Source organism: Botrytis sinoallii, assembly GCF_014898435.1.
Source record: "Botrytis sinoallii strain Bc 23 chromosome Unknown BSIN_005, whole genome shotgun sequence".
NCBI lineage: Eukaryota > Fungi > Ascomycota > Leotiomycetes > Helotiales > Sclerotiniaceae > Botrytis > Botrytis sinoallii.
The window spans coordinates 709,021-730,874 of NW_024066032.1; the positions used below are offsets into that span (position 1 = coordinate 709,021).

General features: G+C 40.3%; 4 protein-coding genes across 4 annotated transcripts; 1 reads left to right on the plus strand and 3 right to left on the minus strand.

Annotated features, from left to right (window-relative positions):
- Nucleotides 1-901: 901 nt before the first annotated feature.
- Nucleotides 902-1,577, minus strand: EAF02_003432 (uncharacterized protein; the record flags this gene model as incomplete). Its single annotated transcript, XM_038899480.1, has 4 exons — nucleotides 902-909; nucleotides 971-1,307; nucleotides 1,455-1,510; nucleotides 1,571-1,577. The coding sequence occupies 4 exons, from the start codon at nucleotides 1,575-1,577 to the stop codon at nucleotides 902-904; spliced, it is 408 nt and encodes a 135-aa protein (XP_038760407.1).
- A 389-nt stretch (nucleotides 1,578-1,966) lies between these two features.
- Nucleotides 1,967-9,886, plus strand: EAF02_003433 (uncharacterized protein; the record flags this gene model as incomplete). Its single annotated transcript, XM_038899481.1, is given in 3 exon segments — nucleotides 1,967-2,317; nucleotides 2,375-2,564; nucleotides 2,579-9,886. The coding sequence occupies 3 exon segments, from the start codon at nucleotides 2,202-2,204 to the stop codon at nucleotides 9,884-9,886; spliced, it is 7,614 nt and encodes a 2,537-aa protein (XP_038760408.1). The 5' UTR covers nucleotides 1,967-2,201.
- Nucleotides 9,887-10,429: 543 nt separating this feature from the next.
- On the minus strand, nucleotides 10,430-11,950 carry EAF02_003434 (uncharacterized protein; the record flags this gene model as incomplete). Its single annotated transcript, XM_038899482.1, has 1 exon — nucleotides 10,430-11,950. One exon carries the CDS (start codon nucleotides 11,948-11,950, stop codon nucleotides 10,430-10,432), a length of 1,521 nt encoding a protein of 506 aa, XP_038760409.1.
- Nucleotides 11,951-13,429: 1,479 nt separating this feature from the next.
- EAF02_003435 (uncharacterized protein) lies at nucleotides 13,430-15,364 on the minus strand. Its single transcript, XM_038899483.1, has 3 exons — nucleotides 15,209-15,364; nucleotides 14,327-15,152; nucleotides 13,430-14,269 (listed from the first exon to the last, which is right to left on the minus strand). Exons 2-3 carry the CDS (start codon nucleotides 14,634-14,636, stop codon nucleotides 13,863-13,865), a joined length of 717 nt encoding a protein of 238 aa, XP_038760410.1. The 5' UTR covers nucleotides 14,637-15,152; nucleotides 15,209-15,364; the 3' UTR covers nucleotides 13,430-13,862.
- Nucleotides 15,365-21,854: the final 6,490 nt, after the last annotated feature.

The window sequence follows — 21,854 nt, forward strand, 5'->3', positions numbered from 1 at the left end:
TCTTGATTGTTACTGCTTAGCATACTGACTACCCATAATGTGAGTAGGTATGTATAGGTAGCTAGGGTATAGGTAACGTGAAAGTGCCAACTAGTAAATCGACATGGGGCAGTTAGACGAAGTTCATTGCAAGATAATAGCAAGGGATCTGAGCCCCAGTCAAAACGATTCACTGACTGAGATTGGAGCAAGACATTCAACGAACTGTGTTAGAGACGGATGTCCAGAGATACGTTTCTCAATGCGTGGTTGCATTTGGTAATTGAAACTGTTTAGAGTAAATTGTGGGAAGATTCTGAGTAGTTGCGGGAAAACCTTTCAAATGAGTGTTGTGGGGTAGGAAACTAAGAGATACTAATAAAGAGGAAATTTTTGGGTAATGCCTGGACGTCATGGAAACTGAATGCGTGGGGAAAAGATAGCACGATTAGTTGTAATTGCGCACTTGCAAATCAATGCTCAAGAAATATCTAGACTGGACTCTCGAGAAATGTGGATTGTGATTGAAAGATGCGGACTGCTGAAATCGAATTGTGAGATCCGAAAAAGGGCCATTGAAGCTTGTCAGGTTCTGGAATAGTGACGAAAGCAAAACTCCTCCACCCATGTCCATATCCACCATATCGAATGCCAGATATCGTATAATATCCTCGGTGTCGCTTGTATTAATTTGTCGGTATGAAGGCACCTCCAGATTCACATCACAATTGACCCAACATTCTCCAAGTATTCTCATGATCGGCAACTGAGATTTTGTCAAAATGTACATTTTATTCACGTTTGCAACGTGGAAAGCAAGCTTCATAAACATTTTTTAATGGAGATGCTGCATTCCTAGCTCATGATGCGACTAGACCATGTAAATAAACCCCATTCCGACCCGATGACGCTGAAGAATTGTTCAAAATCCTGTGATAAATGTTAGCTCGCCCAATTCTGCACACAAAACTCCCCCAAGAAAAAAACATACTGAGAGGAGTGAAGAACCATCTGTTCTTTCCTGATGTGTATCTCTCCTCCAAAGCCTTCTTGACGGTCTTCTTGGCCTCCTCACGTTGAGAAACCTCCTTGAAGGTATCTGCGGAAACGACACCCTTCAATCCCTCCAACTCAAGAGTGTAACGTGTTGGCATCAAGTGGTTGTAGTTGATGACCTTGATGAAAGGCTTGACCTTGCTGCGCTTGGTTTGCTTGGCCTTGGACATACGGCGGGTGATTTGGGATGGGTAACGCTCGATACCGGCGACCAATGCGTGAGGGTATGGGTGGGACTTGTTGCCGGCATCCTGGGGTTGGATGATCACGACCTGTAATTATTCCTCCATCAGCAGATATTCCTTACAACTCCAATTCGTGTAATCCATTTGTCGTCGCTCTTTGGTTCATAAAATTGCTCGATTGAATTCGTAATTTCGTGGGAAATGGTAGATAAATGGTGAAGAGTGAAAATTTACCTTCTTTCCGGCATATCTGCCTCTGGTGATGATGGCAACACGGCCGGTCTTGAGGACTATAAGTTCAAATTAGAATCTTCGTAATCTCGCGATCTATCATTCCGGAGTAAACGTACACTTCATGGCGACTGTGGTTAGTTGTCGAAGGGTTTGTCGTAGTCGTAGTTAATTCGAGGTTATTCAGAATTCTTTTCCTAAAATCTAGCTCGGTGCGAAAGAGCCCTCGCTTATCAAACACGTGATGGTGGCGCTAAATGTATGTGGCTGGTAGAAAAAAAAGATGTGGCTGTCGAGTAAGAGCTGAATTAGGATTTGATTGGTTATCAATTGTCCGTTCAAATTTCATCCTATTGATTGATTCGCGCTAATCAATTTATCCCAAAACGGTCTGTGCTTAATGGTTGCCCCGCTGCGTCCCCAGCCAGCTCATGAAAAGTAAATAAACAGTTCCTGACCGCCGTGTTTTACTTTATGGATTCCTTTCAAACTTCTTAATGAAAAACCCAGAGACACTCTATGCTCAGTCGATACCCAATGCCACTTGGCAATTACAATTAATACAATCATAACCCCCCTTGACTTTTTGCATAATTTGGGGTTTATTCCCATACTTTCTTCACATCAACAAGTCACTCCATTATATTTGGATTTTGTATCGCGAAGTTCCTCGAGTACATACATACTACTGGATCTTCTCCACAATATCAACATTCCACATAAACACATTCCGGGGATTTATCCTCCGCAATGCCTTCTTCAGAGAGAGAATCTTCTCGCGATGGCGATAGACTTGCTCTTGTACATAGAAATTCCGCGCATTCCATATCCTCATCAATAGATTCTGGACGAGCAATTGTTCCAATGTAAGCTTTTATTTATCTCATCTATGGGTCAATGCAATTCTGACTGTGATTTTACAGGTGGGATAGTTCTGATCCAGAACGCGCACCTCCTCCACTTCCCATGAACCCCTCATCCCCGAGTGTCTCATCACGAGGAACTTCGGCTGCTATCAAGTCTGCACATGCGGCACTTACTGAAAGAGCTCGCGACAATACTTATTTCATCAACATACCACCCCAAAACGCCTCACAGAACCATCTCCCGAACGTTTACTGATCAAGGGTACTGCTCCCGGTCATAAACGAATGCAATCTCTGCAAAATGGTAGCGTTAGAGATTTGAGTAGTTTTATTGAAAGTGGAACTTTCGGTCCATTGAAACCTCCAGAGAAAATAACAGCAAGACCTCCTACACCACACGCCAGCAAGGATTTCTCATTCGACCAGTCGCCAGAGAAGTTTACCGACAAGATGTCAGATAAAGATTCGGTTCGAGCCACTACACCTACCAAAAGAGCCGAGTCGCCTCGGGAAAGACGCGACTCTATGCATGTACGACCTTCACTGCGCCGGCCACCCCATGGTGGGTATGGCGAAAATACGCCTCCTCAATCAGCCACGATGCAGGCTCTTCATAACATGACGACTAAGGAGACAGATCCACCTCTTGCCAATGTTACCAATGGCTCTACTGCTTTAGTGCGACAACCTCAAACGTTCGATGCCATATCAAATCAAATTCTCAGTCTCACCAGTATATGTACCAGCCTTCAGAGGGAGATGGCGCAATTGAGTAGAAGAAGTAAAGATAACGCTACGGATCTAGTCAGTCTTAAAGAGGCGACGAATGCCAGGGATGAGGATATACGCAAGAGTCTCCGAGAACTGGTGACTGGCTTGTCTGATGCTGGCTCCGAGCGTACATTATATGGAGGCAACAATCTTTACGCGGATAGCAAAGGACACGCTTCACCATCCTCATCACGAAATTCGAAAGGATTTTCGCTTCCTCGAATCCCTAGCCCAAACAGCTTCGCTGCTTCATTGGATCGAGAAACCTTATTATCCACACCACTTACGAGAGATCACGGTCGAGAACATATTAGCGACGCTGCTGCGCATGCTGCTAGTGTGGCTTTGCTCGAGAAGGTACTGCGAGAGATGGGCACTAAGGAAGGACAGGAGCTGTTAATATCTCGACTTACGGAAATCGCTGAGCAGCTTGGCCGAGAAGGCATGTCGACAGCCAAAAAACTAGAGGACTTGGTGGAATTCATCAAGAAAAACACTGAAATTTCTCAAGCTCTAATTGCCCGCCACAACAACAATCGCGAACAAGAGACCAGGGGGCGTAAATATAGCTTTGAAGAGGATTCGCCGAGATTGGAACTGGATTTCGATAGGCCGGCTTCTGTCGCACAGAAACTAGAGGCTCTTGTCGCAACTGGAGCAAACAGAGACAGGCGCAAGTCACAAGGACCTAATCGATCGGGTGAAGTATTAGGTGATGATGTCATTCAAATTATACGAAGTGTCAAGGATAGCGTCGCTCAAGGAGGTGGCCTTACCGCGGAAGTCAAGGCGCTTGTTCGAGAACTTCGTGGTGAGGTTTTGGGTATGGGACGAGAGATTGGCAGAAAATTGGATCAAGCCAGCAAGGATGGAGCTTCCAATGGTGCTGATGTCAGTATTGTCGTTCAAAATGGTCTGGAGGAATTGAAAGAGCACATGAATCAACTCATCCGTGAAAGTCGTCGACAAAACTCCGCTTCCGCTTCTACACAAAAGATCGACTACAAAGAAGTCTATAACGTGGTACGCTCGGCGGTAACTGAAAAATCCGAATCAAAAGAAGATATTATCGATGCAGTTCGAGAAGCTTGGGAAAACTACAAACCGGATATCGAATTGCAGCATTTTGGTCTCGAGCGAGAGGAACTATTGGCATGCTTGAAGGAGGGCATTCAAGAATTCGCGCCTCAGAATGAACCCGGAGCAACGCGGCAGGAAGTCTTTACCGCAGTCATTGAAGGATTGAAGCATTTCACTCCACCGCCAGTTGATAACGAATCTCTATCCCGAGACGAAATCCTCGACGCCGTTCGTGAGTGCCTTGAGGAGTTTGAGTTTCCAGCTGCACCAATGCCAGAGCCTCGCGAACCTGAAGTCACCAGAGACGACATGCTTGATGCTGTAGCAGAAGGTCTTAGAACTTTCGACTTTTCTGCAAACCCTACGGCACTCAGTGCAGAGGTTCTTCAAGGTTTCACTCAAACTGAAATGATTCAAGCCGTTAGAGAGGGTCTCAAAGAATTCGACTTTGCTGCTCTCAATCGTGGTCATGATGACATCACAAGAGACGATATGGTGACTGCTATTCGAGAAGGGCTCCAAGCATTTGGACTTGCTAACCAGAATCGTGAAGTGGATGGAGGTGTCACTCGAGATGATGTGGTAGGCGCAGTTACTGAAAGCCTACACACGTTTGACTTCTCCGGTAGTATTCATCCACCACATCATGACGAAGAGGCCATCACTCGCGACGACATGTTCGAAGCTGTAAGAGCAGGTCTTGAAAGCTTCGAATTTCCCACTTTAAGCAGAGAGGTCGGAGATAGTATTAGCCGAGAAGACGTTTTTGATGCCGTGAAAGAGAGTCTCCACAATTTTAACTTTGGCGCACTAATACCAGCCTCTGACCCCGAGGAAAAAGAAACAGGAATTTCTCGGGAGGATGTCTTCGAAGCTGTTAAGGATGGCCTGCAAACATTTGATTCCGCTCTCACACGCGAGGTTGGTGGAAACACCGGCATTAATCGCGGCGACATCCTTGACGCTGTAAAAGAGGGACTTCATACTTTTGATTCTGCTCTTACTAGGGACGTGAGTGGAAGCGGCAATCTTACACGCAACGATGTAATGGATGCTGTCAAGGATGTTTTGACTACTTTCGATTCAGCTCTCATCCGAGGAAATGCCGAGACTGGAGCAAGCCGCGAAGAAATCGTCGATGCAATGCAGGAAGTCATGACCAAATTCCATGGTTCATCTATAGCTCAAAGCCCAAGTCAAGGAATTACTCGCGATGATGTTGTCGATGCTGTACAAGAGGTTCTAGAAGGCTTCAACTCGGCTCTAACCAAAAGTGTCGGAGGTCCTGCAACTCGTGCTGAAGTTTTCGAGGCTATCAAAGTTGGTCTTGAAACACATGAATCTAGTGGTGGCATAACTCGGAATGACATCCATGAAGTTATCAAAGAGAATCTTCAAAGCTACCACATCGAAAGTGCCCTTACCCGCGACGAAGTTGTGGAGGCCGTTCAAGAAGTATTGACGGCGTTCGATTCTGCATTAACCAAAGACGCTTCTTCAACAGTTACACGAGATGATGTCCTTGGGGCGGTGAAAGAAGGGCTTCAAGCTCAGACATCCAGTATCACTCGCGATGAAGTTCTCCAAGCCATAAAGGACGGCCTCCAATCGAAAGAAATTGCATCAACTCGCGAGGATGTCGATTCAATTACCCGGGATGATGTATTTGATGCTGTGAAGAACGGATTTGAAATCCATGACATTGGAGGAAGCATCACCCGGGATGACATTCTCGAAGCAGTCAAAGGTGCTAGTTTCACTCGTGAAGACATACTTGATGCTGTGAAAGATGGACTCCAAACCTTTGATTCGGCTTTAACAAGAGGTGTCACACCTACATGTACTAAAGCTGATGTTTTTGAGGCTGTACGAGTTGGTCTACAATCTCAAAGATTCCCACCAACAGTCACACGTGAAGATGTATTCGAAGCCGTGTCAGATGGCCTTCAGATATTCAACTCCGCCATCGTTAGTGTTAGAGAGGCAAATGCTAGCAAAGGCGACGTCTTTGACGCTGTCAAGGAAGGTTTCGAAACATTCAACAACGCCCTTACTCTTGATATCCCAGTAGGTGTTAGTCGTGAGGATGTTCTAGATGCAGTGAAGGAGGGGCTACAAACATTTGACTCGGCTCTCACTAAAGAAAATGATGTCAAGGTTAACCGAGAAGATATCCTTGAAGCAGTCAAAGAAGGCCTCGAAAACTTTGATTTCGCTGCTGCTAAGGCGTCCACCGAATTGAGCCGAGAAGTTGTGGAAAACATCACCCGCGACGATGTTATTGCAGCCGTGAAAGCAGGATTAGAAAGCTCACCTCAATCTGTTGACAACTTTACAGCTCAAGTCTCCGAACGCATACACGAAATCATGGACTCTATACGAACCGAATTCAAGACAGTTTCGGATGAAGCAAAACAACAAGTCGTTGCAAATGGACGCAGCTCCGAGCAATTACTCGATGCAACTAAAGATGGATTTGAGAAGCTCCGCTCTGACATCGAAGCTTACGTTGATCGAGCCTCCGATGTCACAGGCAAAGATGAGATTCTGGAAAACATGCGGGATAACTTCGCCACGCTTCGTTCCGAAGTGGAAGAACTTATCTCCAAAAGTTCAACTACTGGCTTCGAAAATGTTAACAGTGAACTTGAGCACCTTCGAGGTTCGATAGCGTCAGCATTGGTTCGATCAGGAGCAAATGATGACAAGGATGAGATTCTTGATGCCTTGAAGGAAGGTTTCGATGGTCTTAAAGCTGGTATGGAAGTTTCCCGATTACGAGATGTTGACGAAGAAAATATACCAGGAACCGGAGAAATCATCGACGCTCTGCAAGACGGGTTCTCTGTTCTTAAAGCCGAGGTTGAAAAGGTTGCCAACAAGCCTATCGATATGACTGTTAATCATGAAATTCTCGATACACTCAAGAAAGGTCTAGAGAATGTCAAAGCCGATCTTGAAATTCTCAAAGAGAATCATAAGAATGAGCAAGCGCTGGCAGAAATCTCTGATCGTGCATTGGTTCCAGCTACCGACAGCCTCTCTCATAATGATATTGGGAATCTAGAGATGCTCATTACCCAGCTTGGCATCAAAGTAGCAGCACTCGAGTCGAAGGAACAACCTGCACCACAACTTGCTCCTGGTTCTGTGACCAAAGAAGATTTAGCCAAAGTCGAGGAGCTACTTCGAAATGTTCAAGATAAAGTGGAGGGAGTTGTTACGCGTGAGGTTATCCCCGATGAAGCTAGAGTCAAGAAGGAGGACCTTGACGCCATTGAGATTTTGCTTCACAATACAAAAGCTAAGCTTGATGAGATCGATCCTGAACAATCCGCTAGGAAGGAGGACATTGAGACTATGGGCGTCTTTGTTCTCGAAACCCGAGACGGTGTGACTGCATTGATTGAACATCTCGAGGAAGTCTCGAAGAAAGATGACCTCACTTCGATCGAAACTGTCGTCGGCGAGGTCATGACTGCCCTTGCAGAACTAAAGGAGCAGGTCGGTAACGAATTCAAGAGTCTAGACAAGGTCACAAAGACGGACGTCGAAGCTGTTGAATCTGTATGCCTTGATATCAAATCTGCTATCGAGCAAACCGTCCTTCCAGAATTTGCAGCTTTAGCCACAAGAGATGAAGTTACTACACTGGGTACTTTGGTTAAGGAAACCGCCGGTCGAATTGAATTACATGCAACAACTAATGCCAAAGCTTTCGAGGACCGACAGGCCGAGACTGTTGGTGTTAGTGAACGCGTTACAGAAGTCAAATCTTTCCTCATGGAATTCAGAGATGCACTTAAAGAGAAGCTTGACGAAGGTACAGCTAATGTCGAGACAGTCCGCACATTCCTTGAAGGTCTTGGAAAAACTATCAACAAAAATGACACTATATCCGAAGATCTCCAAGCAATGTTCCATGCCATGACGGAAGAGTTTGAAAAGACCAATGCTGGTATGGTCGGATCTAAGCTCGAGACTGATGAAAAGTTTCAGCAAACATGGGATAAACTTGATTCACATTTTGATGAAAAGTTCACTGAAATCATTACCAAGTATGACGAGCTCCAAAACTTCTTGGAAGAAAGAGCCACAGCTGGTGTTGAAAAAACAACAGAAGTTGAGGCTAATATCTTGAGCACGAAGCAAGTGGCCGAGGATGTCAAGGGCCTACTTGATACATTAATAAGTGCTGTGACAGATGCTTCCGAAAAGATAGAAGAAACTTCAAAGACAGTATTCAACCGAGTTGATGAGACTTTCATCAGAGTAGAGGAAACTCACGCCGATGCTAAGGCCGAGCACCAGCTCACACGTGAGCAAATCTTGAAGACTTTGGGTGTTGTAGAAGGAGTTCATGGAACTGTGACGGAGTATAATCCCCAAATTCTTGACATGATCAAGGATGTTCTTAATATGGTTGGTCAGCATTACGAACATTCAAAGAATTCAGTAGAGACAATTCAGGAGAAGATCGCCGAAATTCCTCCTCCACCAGAGATCCCACCTCCTGTCGAATACGATGATACACCTGTTCACGAGAAGCTTGATAAGCTTGTGGATCATGTGCAAGAAGCTGGAAAGTCTGTAGCACAATTGGAGATGCTTGACAAGATACATCGACAAATGCTGTCAACTGCTGCAGAAGTTTCTCAATTTGTCTCCACCCAAACCCAAAAAATTGCAGATGAACATGAAAGTAAGGAACAAGCTGCCGCAGAAGCTGCCATTGCCCTCGAAAGACGTCTAGTTCAAAAGGAACAGGTTGAGGCATCGATTGCTTCACTCAAAGGGGAAGAGAGAGCTATGAAGGAATATATTACCAAGCTTAAGACTGACAAGGAAGATTTGCTTCATCAAAAGATGAGACTTTCTTCTGATGTTTCTAGCTTGGAAACGGCTTTAAGAATCCGCCGTGAAGAATTACAGGAGATGGAAGAAAGAGCCGAAGGTCTTGAGAGACGCATCCTTGAGGGAGTCATTGATCATTCCCGAGCTCTTTTATTGGCGAATGGTAATCGAAAGAAAGCACGAGATCCCATGAGTCGTAAACGAAACCCTGCTCAACGCAATTCAACGGCTCATTCTATCGCCTCGAGTGTCGCTTCAAAAACTCCATCGATTACACAAGGTGCTGTTAATATGGCAATGAAGAATCGCTCTCCTACCAAAGGACCTCAAGCCAATCAGGCACAAAGACGCATTCTATCCCTGAGTCAAATCAACAATAATCTTTCAACCGGTAATTTCAAACGCACTCACAGTGTCAAACAACCCAGTGCTTCTACTCCACGTAAAACCAGCTGGGGAGGAGACTCAAACAAAACCAGCAATTATGGGGAACTGAACAAGGAGAATCTGGCATTGAAAGAGTACGAAGATGAGGATGAAGAAAACAAAGAACTAGTCCATCTTTCTGATCACGAGGGCGGAAATCAAAGCGATTCAAACACGATGAGGAGAAGCAGCCATGGTACTACTGTTATCACTGGAAATGAAGGAACAGAGTATTCGGAGAGTCTTGATGGTGGTGGAAGAGATCGAGATGAGGATAGACATAGGGAGGAGGGATCAGAATCGGATTATGAAACAGAAACAGACTTGGGAACTAATAGTCATTTGGGTACCGAAAGTGAATTGTCGAGTAGTAGTTTGGGACATGGAAAGGGAAAGGACTATAATGCGGTGGTATTGTATGAAGAGGAAGTTGTTTAGTTCATTGGTGGTTGGAGATGGAGATGAGGGAATTGATATGGAGGGTATTGGATTTTATGGAGAGGCTTCTCGTAAGCTACAAATTTATGCGGTAATGGTCTAATTATTATATCTTTCTTGACCCACTTACTCGCTTTGGGAAACGGAGGAAGGGGTGGCTTTTTTTTTTCGCTACAAAGCAGGGGATTACGACAGAACCTACAATATACCCTAGTATGTCGGTTTCTTGATGAAGTCCTGATTGAATTTTATGATTGTTACATTTTTTCTTTTCTATGAACAGCGTTTTAGCGATTAGTATATTTTATATCCTTTTTGGTTGTGGTATTTTCAATTTCAAAGATTCCCTTGCGAAGGCGGTATTCTAGGTATTTAGATAGTAGTAGTATTACAAGTACAATTTTTCTCTTCTCATAACTTCTCTCTTGGTATCATTCATTGCAGGCATTGTGAGTAGAGAAGTGAATCCGTCCCCGTCAGTATCTTAAATACTAACACAATTACTCGCATCGACATAAAACCACCCATACTATCATTCTAAAGTTACTCCCTCTTCAAAACTTTCCTCCCCGCCATCCACGGCCACAAAACTTCGGGCACCCTAACCTCTCTCCTCTTCTCATCCCATCCGTTCTCTAAGACAGCAGCCACGATCCTCGGCACCGCAAGCGCCGTCCCATTAACTGTCCACGGAAATGCAATTTTACCTCCATTCTTATCAATATCAACTCTCGTCGCCAATCTCCTACTTTGATAATCCCCACAGATACTTAACGATGTCACTTCGCCCCATCCATTATCTCTTTCTCTGCGCGAGGGAAAGAAGGCTTCGATATCTATTTTGCGCATAGCTGAGGCACCGAGATCGGTGGAGGGCATTTCGAGGATCCGACAGTGAAGATCGAGGGAGGTGAGGATGGTGGTTTGGAGGGAGAGCATTTCGTTGAATATTTCTGTGGTTTCTGGGAGGGAAGGAGAGGTCCAGGCGAACATTTCGACTTTGGTGAATTCGTGAACTCGGTAGAGACCTTTGGTGTCGATACCACGGGCGCCAGCTTCGGCGCGATAACAGCGGGACGTGGCGATTGTTTTTAAGGGGAGGAGAGATTCGTGGATAGTCGTGTTTGCTTTCATTCCCGCGAGAGGGATTTCGGCGGTTCCAGCGAGGGAGTGTGTTGGTTTTGCAGTTTCGGCATCGGAAGGGGATTGGGCGATGGAGTAAATTTGTTGTTCGTCTGATTGATCGCGGGGTTGGAAACCGCATGCTGATGCGATGTGGGAATAGACCATTGAGGGAGGAGAAACGATGGACCAGCCTTTTGAGAGAGCGAGAGAGAGGGAGTATTGGATTAAGGCTTGTTCGAGGAGTGCGGCGCCATTAAGTAAATAGTACCATCCCCAACCGGAAGTATTGGCTGCAGAGGAAAAGTCAAGAAGATTTAATTCGCTACCTATGTGGACGTGAGACCGCCATACTCGATCTGAGGAGGCGGTTTTGGGTTCGGGATGTTCGTTGATGGTTCCTGTTACTTTTGGTTCTGAGCCGCGGGGAGTGGAATCGGATGTAAGATTTGGAATTGCGGATGCGAGAGTATTGATTTCTGTCATGAGCATCGATTCTGAAGATTCTATTTCGGAGACTTTATCCTTCAAACTTCTAGCTTCTGCGATAATCTCCTCTTTGGAAAGGGCGCGTAACTTTTGAATTTCTTCTGACCCGTCATCTCGTATTGATTTTGGATTTGCAAGTTGGAGTTTTAATTTATTATTTCTTTCCCGTAATGCTCTTCCATTGCGTTGATGTTCGTGCCATTGTTCGAATAAACTTATGATTTTAGCTGGGTATGTTGATTGCACTTTGTAATTCCTTTCTAGACAACTTTTTTCATATAACTCTGGATTGGTTCGTATGTGTTTTATATCGATGGATTGTTTGGGTGCTATGGAGGGTTTAGGTATTTCGGAACGTAAACGTGGAGAGACATGGTATGGACGACGAGGAGATGGTCGCAAGAGGGATTGGAATTGACATCGTAAACACGTAAAACGGTTTATCGTTGACATTTTGGATATTGAGGGGGAAAGGATGGTGGGATGATATTATTTTTTGGAAGCTTAGAGCTAGCTGTTGAAAACTAAGAATATGAGTTGAGCTTATTATTGGGTGAATCTAAAATGCGGGGTTCCGTCGGTCAAACGATTTTCCGACCCCTTCGCCAAAAAAATTGCAACCAACACCAAAAAAACCGTCCTGATGGGACTTTAGATTCAAAAAAGGATAACAAAAACAACGAAATGTCCAAAAATTGATTTCAAGATCGGATTCAAACCGACGGAACTCAGGGTTACTCCCTACGTAGGGCTCGAACCTACAGCCTCAAGATTAGTCATCAATATAGGATATTTGATAGAAGTCTTGCGCGCTACCATTGCGCCAGCAGGGAAATCAGAAGATTTCTTAGTAGATTGTTGAGAAATGCAGTTTTATTTTAATATATGTCTCACAGCAAATTGGCTCGCGTATCAAAAGCCGGGGGTTTCATGCCCCTCATTAAATGACGGTGGTAAAACATGCTTCAGACTACCTATAATCTTTCAATAATCTCACTCGAAATACAAGTCTAAACGTCCATTACATCTTCAAGTTACAATTATATATCGACAGATCTCATGTGAATCCATCGCTGGAGCATTATTTAACTACTAATATTGAGTCAAAACATCACGAAATAACATAAGGCCTACTAAGTGAGTATATTCGAATTTATTATTCCGACGATAGCTTCACTCATGAACTAGATACTTACAAATAAATTACAGAGGAAAAGCCCATACAGTCTAGAATATCATAGGTACACATCTAAATCAAAATATAACATAATTATCTAAATGATTCTTCGAATTTTTTTTTAAAAAAAATGATTAGCTTTCTACTATTGCTTTCCTATTCATTTGAAATTATCATAGTAAATTTCACACCTGAAATAAATCATCACATTATTTAGATAATACTTCTTGAGGTTTCTTTCGACCATTTCTTTATACTCAAGGTCCTCCCGACTGGCGGAGAAAAGCGACGCTCGAACTGAGTATGTTTTCGATCAACCTCACTCTGATCGATGTGTCGGCACACGTCTTATGCTGAAGCTCTAGCTATATTTCGAGGCTCCACATATAGTTACCGTGGTACTCATTGTTCACCAAGCATCACTTCAAGACCAAGTCAAGTAACATGGAATTAAATGCTTTACATGAGTGGACTATGAAACTGCGAGAAGACGGAAGCTTATTGAACCATTATTTCGCGTACTTTATCGCTCTTAAAGTAGCTATTCGATGGAGTTTCATTACTGTGTTCCTTTTACGAAAAAGGTAAAGAAAATGTAAATAAAGGATGAATTCGCGCCCTAAAGGCTACAACGACATGTAGAAATGGTCAGGGGGCGGATATAGGATTAGAGGAGGTGTATGGGAAGTGCGAGAGAAGAGGATAGACGATCCCAAGGGGGGCCAGGATGACCATGGGGAGAGATCTCAAAGAGAAGAGGGGAGGTCGGGACGTACTGTAGGTCTCCTTCTCTGAAAATTTGCTATGTCTCTGTCAAGCGCAAGGGATACAATTTTGCGGCATTGAAATGATTTTTGCATTATATTTTAGTACCACAAGCTTGTTGTTATCAACCTCCATATTCCTTCGATCCCTCTCTCTCTTGCGTTTGTCGATTACAATATCCACAAGAGACTTTGGTCATATACCTCTATTTTTCTGAGTGCGGAGACCGAAGAGAGATTTGTAGTACATTCAAATTATAATTTGCTATCTTTTGATATTGCATGTTCTATCTCATGAATGCTTGAAGTCATGCTTTGGATGAAGTGAGGTTGAACTCGAGCTTAGACCAATACCCAACTACCTACCTGATAGTAGTACGGATTCCGACACACTTCACTTGTCATCTTCAACTTCACCATCACATCATAAAGTTTCCCAACTTCTAAGTTTATACATGGTGAAGCGCTGAACAAAACCAAGTGTGAGAAGCGTGGTACTCAAGCGGGGATTTAAACCGGCCGTCTTCATTGCCTTGGCCTCAAAAAGAGTATCCCCCTTTGTACTTTGCAACAATATAGGACGAGCGTTAACGCGGTCTACCTTTGGTGGCTGGAATGTCTTGCGTAAATGCAACGATTCGATGGTAGGAAATTCCGGGCCAAACAAGCCGCGTTGGAAGGCTAATCCGGTGAGAATAAACGTGAGGTCTAAATGGTATCGAGTTGTCTTGGTTGGAAGGAATTTAAAAGTTCTTTGTGGATCAAATCTCAACTTCCCATGTGGGTCGCGGTATCCTTTAATGTATCGGAAAAGCAGTCTAACTGCGATACCTATAAGATATGTTAGTACCATCGACTGAAGTGGCTCAGTATAATAGACCAACCTACCTCGGTTGCCAGGGGTAATATAAAAATCTACATCACTCCATCTCAAAGTTTCGTCCACAAGGATGTTTCGTTCTGGGTCTGCTTCGTAACCTGCACACACAGTAATAGAGCCAGGGCGAACACTTGTAATGTATGTAACCAGATATGCAAAGTAGTGCTGTTGCAAATTTGCATCTTCTTCTTTCGTGGTGTAGTTGTAGATCACCTCCAACTTGACATCGTTCAGGTTATTCTTCAAATGGCCCTCGGTTGATAGATTGTGATAGATGGCTAACCAACCAATATGGCTTGTAACCGCACAGTGGCACATTGCATAGTCATTCAAGAATCTAGGGATTAATCTGATCGACTAGTGTCACCGAACGGGTTGGCATGCTCGGGGGTGGTGTAAAAAAACGGCGTTCAGCCTCTTCGTCATCGTGCTTGCGTTTGGTCGGAGTGACCCCCCCAACGAAATCCTTTGCATGTTGTGGTGAGAATGAAGGATATGCCGACGAACGCTTTGGTGGGGTGGCTGAGGAGGCGGCAGGGTCGGTCTTTGGCTCAGGTTCGATCTTTGGTTCGGTGGGAGGTCTGTGATGAGGACGTAATATTCCGGTGTCAAGCATAATGTTCAACTGGTAGCGAATGTTCCTATCCAACAACCCATCTCGGGCTTCACAAACGACCTGAGAAAATCGAAGGTAGGTATTGAACGATAAGTTACCTACCCTCTTATCGGGGTGGTAAAGCTTCAATAGTTCTTTGCACACATGGGTTATATCGTCGGTGGTCGCACCGCGAGCGATCCCCAATGTCTGGTAATAATTGTGAGAAATAACGGGGGCTATCCTCTTCAAATTTTAGTAACTAAGGTAGCTTGATTGTGATAATTGATCTCACTTGTTGGTTTGCTGCGCGAAGGCGACAGTTTCCTTCCTGTCGGGGGTGCTTGTTTGTTTCGTGGATGTTGTTGTTTTTTCTAAAAGAAAGAAAACTGGATGTGGGTATTTCTGTAAAGTGATCTTGGCTTGGTTAGCGCTAATTTGAGATTTCGGAAGCGAACTATAATGAAGTTGAAGATGAGACGGAGTGAAGGTGAGGTGTTGGAGAGGAGCTCCGGTCCCGTGACCCTTGGTATAGCAAATATCTCCAAGGGTCACGGGATTGCGCGACATTGATCCCTCCCCCAGGCATGCTATCTCAATATTTAGATGAGCGGATAGTTATATTATAATTAATATATTTAGTTGGAATCTATAAATGTATATTATATAGGGTTATCAATTTTATTTTTGTATGAACAAGGGTATTGTCACGGGTTCACTAGCGTAGTATATTAGCGTAGTGGATGCTTAGTCATCTTTGCCATTATATGGCAAAGTTACATCATATCACTTTCAATCTCTTTGTAGAATATCATATATCCAATCTAATATCTATCCCTTGCACTATAATAGTATATTCTACCTTCTTAAAGGTTCTGTTGCTATATATCAATAGCAATCCGATCTTAACAATAATATTCTGATAGAAACTTTATTTTCGCCCTTATCTTTATTCTTGTCTTTATTTTCATCTTCGTTTTTGTTTTTATTTTTATTTTTGTCTTTATCTTTAAAATAACAAATATATCTGATTTATTATTTATAGAAAATGGAATTCAAATATTCAATAATCTTAGAATAAGTATTCAAACTGTTTTTGCTAAATAGCAATAGCTTGTGAGTAAACTTTCAAGTATCTCCGATCCCGATCTTCGAAACCCAATGCTCAATCTTTTTGAGAACGAATAATTATACTTATATTATTTATATAGTATTATTAATAATTCATTAGAGTCACTTTATAATATATAAACTAGAATAAATATAGATCTGAGCAACAAGCGTACAGCCCTAGCTGATATATGTGACGATTGCATCATTTAGAATACTAAGGTGAAGAGCTAGAAGAGCTCTTTGGAAGGAAGTGGTAATATACAGGATTGTGGATTACATGAGGACCTAGCCAATCCACTAATATAACAGGATCGTTACATTACCCCCCCCTTCTAAAAAGCTTGTTTTTGAACATACTAATAGTATTCTAAATACAATTCTCCAATCCAATTATATTATGATCTATATTCTCTATTACCGCTAATATCTGGTTTATAATTTCAATACTAGTTTCAATATTGTTTATAATATGATTCATAATATTGTTAATCGCTTTGCAAAAGTATATATTTTGCAGTTTTATTGCTTTTGTAAAAAAGGCTTCGAAATCGATAAGAGAAGGTTTCGAGAGTTATTGAAAAATAAAATGAATAAAAGAAAGGAGATTCGCTTGAAATGTATCTCTTGTCGGTAATGCCAATAAAGCAGCAAAAAGTGTTAGTGGAATGTGGATTGGCTTGGTAGATCAATTGAATAAACTACTTTGTTACAGTATCGATTGTGCGAGCGTATTGATACTTCGAATTGATTAGTTTCTGTAGTTTGCATGTTAGGTTTAGAATCTTTGGATTTATTGTTGATAAAGTAAGGAGACTCTAAATAATATGATAGTAAGATATTAGCTTGTTGATAGGTAAGGTTTGCAGGAGTGGAGTTAGGGAGAGGTTTTGATTGGAAATTGTATGAATAGTTGTATCGGGGGAGTGGGTGTGGAAGGCAGTAGGCATTCGGCAAGCGGGCTAGCGATAGGAAGCTTCGCAAAAGCAATCAAGAGCTTAAAAAATTTATATGATCTTAGTATAATGTAACGATTGCATCATTTAGAATATTAAGGTAAAGAGCTAGAAAAGCTCTTCGGAAGAAAATGGTAATATACAGGATTGTGGATTACGTGAGGACCTAGCCGATCCATTAATATAACCGGATCATCACAATATACAAATCTACTTACAAATCCAAATACACTGAATATAGTATTACAAAACTAGCTTTCCTAACTATTACAAAACATATCAGCTCAAATCCTCAACTCATCTATTAACATTTAATGACAAACCTTCAAAAATCTGAAAACCTTTAAAAAAAAGAAGATTAATATAATAATATAACAAAACAAATATCTAGCTTGGAAATAAGGATTACAAATCTGCTGGATATCTGATATCACTATATTTGATACTGAGAAGAAGAAACTTTTGTATATAGCCTCTCTTATCAGAGGATATACACACCAAAAACAATTAAAAGATATTAACAATATTTTACAAAATAACTCGGTCTATACAATTGCCGATTTGTTTCTCAAAAAGCTTGATAGCCTTTATATTACAATCGACTCCGAACAGAAAACAGCGATTCAATTCGATAAACTCAAAATACTAGAGAAACAGGCCTTTACAATATTCTATATATAATTGAAACATTTAAACAATCAATATTACAAATCTGATCGAGAGATGATTTTTGCTTTAAAGCAAAAAGTCTTTGAAGAATTAAAACTCATGATTTGTATAGACTCAAGCCCCTGCGCATTAGATGATATCAAAGAATAAAAAAAGAAATTCACAATTTGGAGCCAGAATTGCCGGAAGAATAATTATTATAATATAGGTTTATCAAAAAACAACCACAATCAACCTCGATTCAATACAACTCCTTTTATACTTACTACTACTCTATATAATAACCCTATAAAGCTTGATACAATCAAATTCCAAAACAAGATATAATAACACAAAAAGAAATACTATCTCGGCCTTTATTATTATTATAAAAAACCAGGTCACTTTGTTTAAGATTGTAATACGAAAAAACAAGCCGATATATAGCGAATAGCCAAAGGATACAATACAGAACCTCTAAGAGAAATATCAGAATACAATCGTAATAATACTAGAAAAGGAAATTAACAATTCGGCCGAGACGGACAATATCGAAGTAATAGCAATTACAATCAGAATGACTTTTGGGAATATAACCATCAATAACAGTTCTTGTTGGTTCAATAATGAGATCAGGAATACGGGAGACGTGGTTCCCACTATCATTAGTAGGCCCCTAAATGTCTGTATTGTATTCTGTCTAAAGAGCTAGCTAATGAGGGGAAATAGTAGGCCTTATATAAGCACTACTGAAAAAGCTAGTCTCCTTCACATTCACCTAAATATCTTTGATATAATAGTTATTATATTGAAGTCATTCTTTTGAAATGAATTCCCTTATTCATATACTCAGAACTCTCTTTTATAGCTTCAAATACAATAACTAAAAAGAAATTCGTAAAATCATAAAAATCCTCCATCTGTTAACTAAAATCCCTAACCTTTTACCAACAAAACCAATCCCTTTCTTTAATTCTGTTCCACCCACTTCATTATTTTGATATTGATTTTATTCATATTAATTAGATCAGCAAGAGCTTAATATAGCTTTCCTTTTATTATCGCATCGGCCGAATTAATTAGATTATTAATCCAAATCACTTCAACAATCTTTTTTTTGCTTATAGAATTGATATAATACCATAATATCGATTATTAATCTTTTTCTTTTTGGATTTCTTATATATAATAGAATTCTTAGAATCAGCAACAAAACATTCGGAATAGTAATCTTGTATATGAGCTTGAATCTGAAGTATAACTATTTGCAAGAAAGATATTGATATAAGCATCTAATTATTCTTAAATAAATCCAAGAAAGGTTTCTCTGGATTTGTTATATATGTAATCGCTGTTCTTGAAGGAGATAATATAACTTTATTGGAATTTGACAAAGTTATTTTAGAATTAATATCATAATCCCTATCCCTATTATCTTTATTATTATCTCTATTGCTATTATCACTATTTCTATCATTATTACTATTTTAACCACTACCCCAATCATTATCATCATCCAGATCATTACCATCACCAGGTGATCCTGCAGGAATATCAACCGATAGAATTCTAAAGCCTAATTCTAATGCTGGTAAAGATACACATGGGATTTGTATATCCCCAGATTGGAATAGAGCTAATCCTCCATGTATATCAAGAGGAATAATCGAACCACTTGTAATTTTGCCGGGTTTTGGTAAAGTTAGGTAACCAGCTGGAGTACTATTCTGAGGTTCGATGAAAGGTTTGGTTTGTAATCTCGAACCGAGCCCGACAGGAAGGTGGGCCTATTTCGTAAATACAAATGATTGTATCTCATTAATCTAATATTCCAGAAGTTGATCTGTAGTTCAATCGTAATACTCTTTATAGAGAAATGCTTTTATTAAAATATTATCGAGATTTACATTTATATTGATATAAACTTTATAACATTGTAAGACTTTACAAAAGTCATATAATATCAATTTATCAATGCTTCTGAGTAGAGCTCATCAAATAAACTCGAAATCGAATGTAATTGTGTTTTGAAGAAATGTGTTAGTAATTCTTGTATTTGAGTATACAACCATTCAAAAAAGAAAGTATCCATCGATCTGATATTCTGTCTTTATTTGATATATATCCTTTATAGAACTGTTTAGTTTTATTGAGATCTTTGAAAAAGAATAATTTTGAGATTCTTCTTTGAACTTTAAATCCTTAATAGTTTTCTGAGTTTTTTTTTCTTCAGTTATTGCTTTGTCAGGAATATAGGGATTGAAAGGAGTAGGAGGATGAGGAGGAGTATTGGTTATATCTTTATAAAGAGAAATCTTGAACTTTTGTTGCAGAGAATCAGTATCATCAATTATTATATTGATAAATCCTTTTATGCCGATAAATTGATTAAATAGAACAGGTTTCTTGTTAGCATCAGGTTTTTTGCTAGCTTGCTTAAAGCTAATGCTAGTGTTTACCCGGGATATTATAATACTAACAACAAAAAATAAAAGAAATAAAAGTGAGAAAATATTTCGAATAAATAAGTTAAGTAATTGTAATATCACTAATTAGTGTTGGTTCAATAATAAAATCAGGAATATGGGAGATGTGATTCCCATTATCATTAGTAGGCCCCTAAATGTCTGTATTGTATTTTATCTAAAGAGCTAGTTAATGAGGGGAAATAGTAGACCTTATATAGGCACTACTGAAAGAACTAGTCTCCTTCGCATTCGCCTAAATACCTTTGATACAGTAGCCATTGTATTGAAGTCATTCTTTTGAAGTGAATTCCCTTGTTCACACAGTTCTATATACGATAACAGTTTAATATAATCCATAGCTATATCGAGAATAATTCTTTAATATCTTCGAAAAGTGCTTCTAATATCTTTCCATACAATAGTATAACATTATCATCACTATTCAATAGTATATACGAATTCCCGGGAAATATATTATCTCCATAGACAAAAAGACCATTGTCCTCCGCAAGGAGCCTGGCTGGTTCAGTAGTAGAGTGATCGGGTTACTCTCCTACTGTTCTATGACTTATAATTATAGCAATCTGATTTACATGGATTCACCCTATATACTGCCTCATAGGCCACCTTAGTGTAGACCTCCTGACACAGCTCCACTAAGCTCCAACAATCTACCACTAACCCTAATAGAGCTTTTCTATTATAGGCCACAAAAACGATCGATCGAATACTGAAAGGAAACTGATCCCCCCTCCAACCACCACCACTACGCCTATACACCATTCCGCTACTCAGCGGAACCATCGTTCCGGCTGCTCCTCTCAAGCAGCCCAATAGCCAAATCCTCCACTTCTCTGGAGCACCATTACATACACACCCGCTTCTTTGAAGTAGTATACCTATATACACCACTCCTATTTATAAAATATAGTTCTATAACAAAAGTAATTGTACAATCAGAGCGTTCCTTTTTATGAGTAGAAAAAAGCGCTAGGAATATAAGACTAATCAAAACAACTCTATTTGTAATTATTACACTAACTTGTTTAGAATATATAAAAGGAACTGGGTTTACCCTGTAAGGTTTTACTAGTATATACATCAGCACCTTTCTGTATTTGTAACTCTAGATCTAGCCACATCTTTTATACCCCTCGGGAAATCCTTTACAAGATGTTAATCACTATAAATAAATAAATAAATAAATAAATATTATCTCCGTAATAAGTCGGCTGTGGAGATCATTAAGAAATGAGGAATAAATAAGATACACTATAGATAGTACTGAGCCATTACAATTCAGCTTTATAAATAGCAAATCTCTACTTATTCAAACTATTATGTTTCCAATGTATACTTCTCCCTTTAATATAATCAATCTAATTGATAGTAGATATTTCAATAAAGTATTCGCTAATTGATTATTTGTTAATCAATATAAAATTCATACTCAACTCTTATCTCATTATCAATAGTTTTGCTTAGCTAACAGCAATATAATAAATATCATTATGGAATACTTTATTATATTTATAGTAATAGGATTACATTTAGAAATCTGAATATTTTTTATTACAAAACTCTCCCCTAATATACTAGTTATTTTTAGCTTGTTATAATTACAATACTATAATCTATATATAGATTAGGCGAATATAATACTTTCTTTTACTTTTCGATACTATATAATATAATGTTATTATAAGGGGAGCTTATGTCCTTAAATATTTATAATCAAATCGATTTAGCAACAATCTAA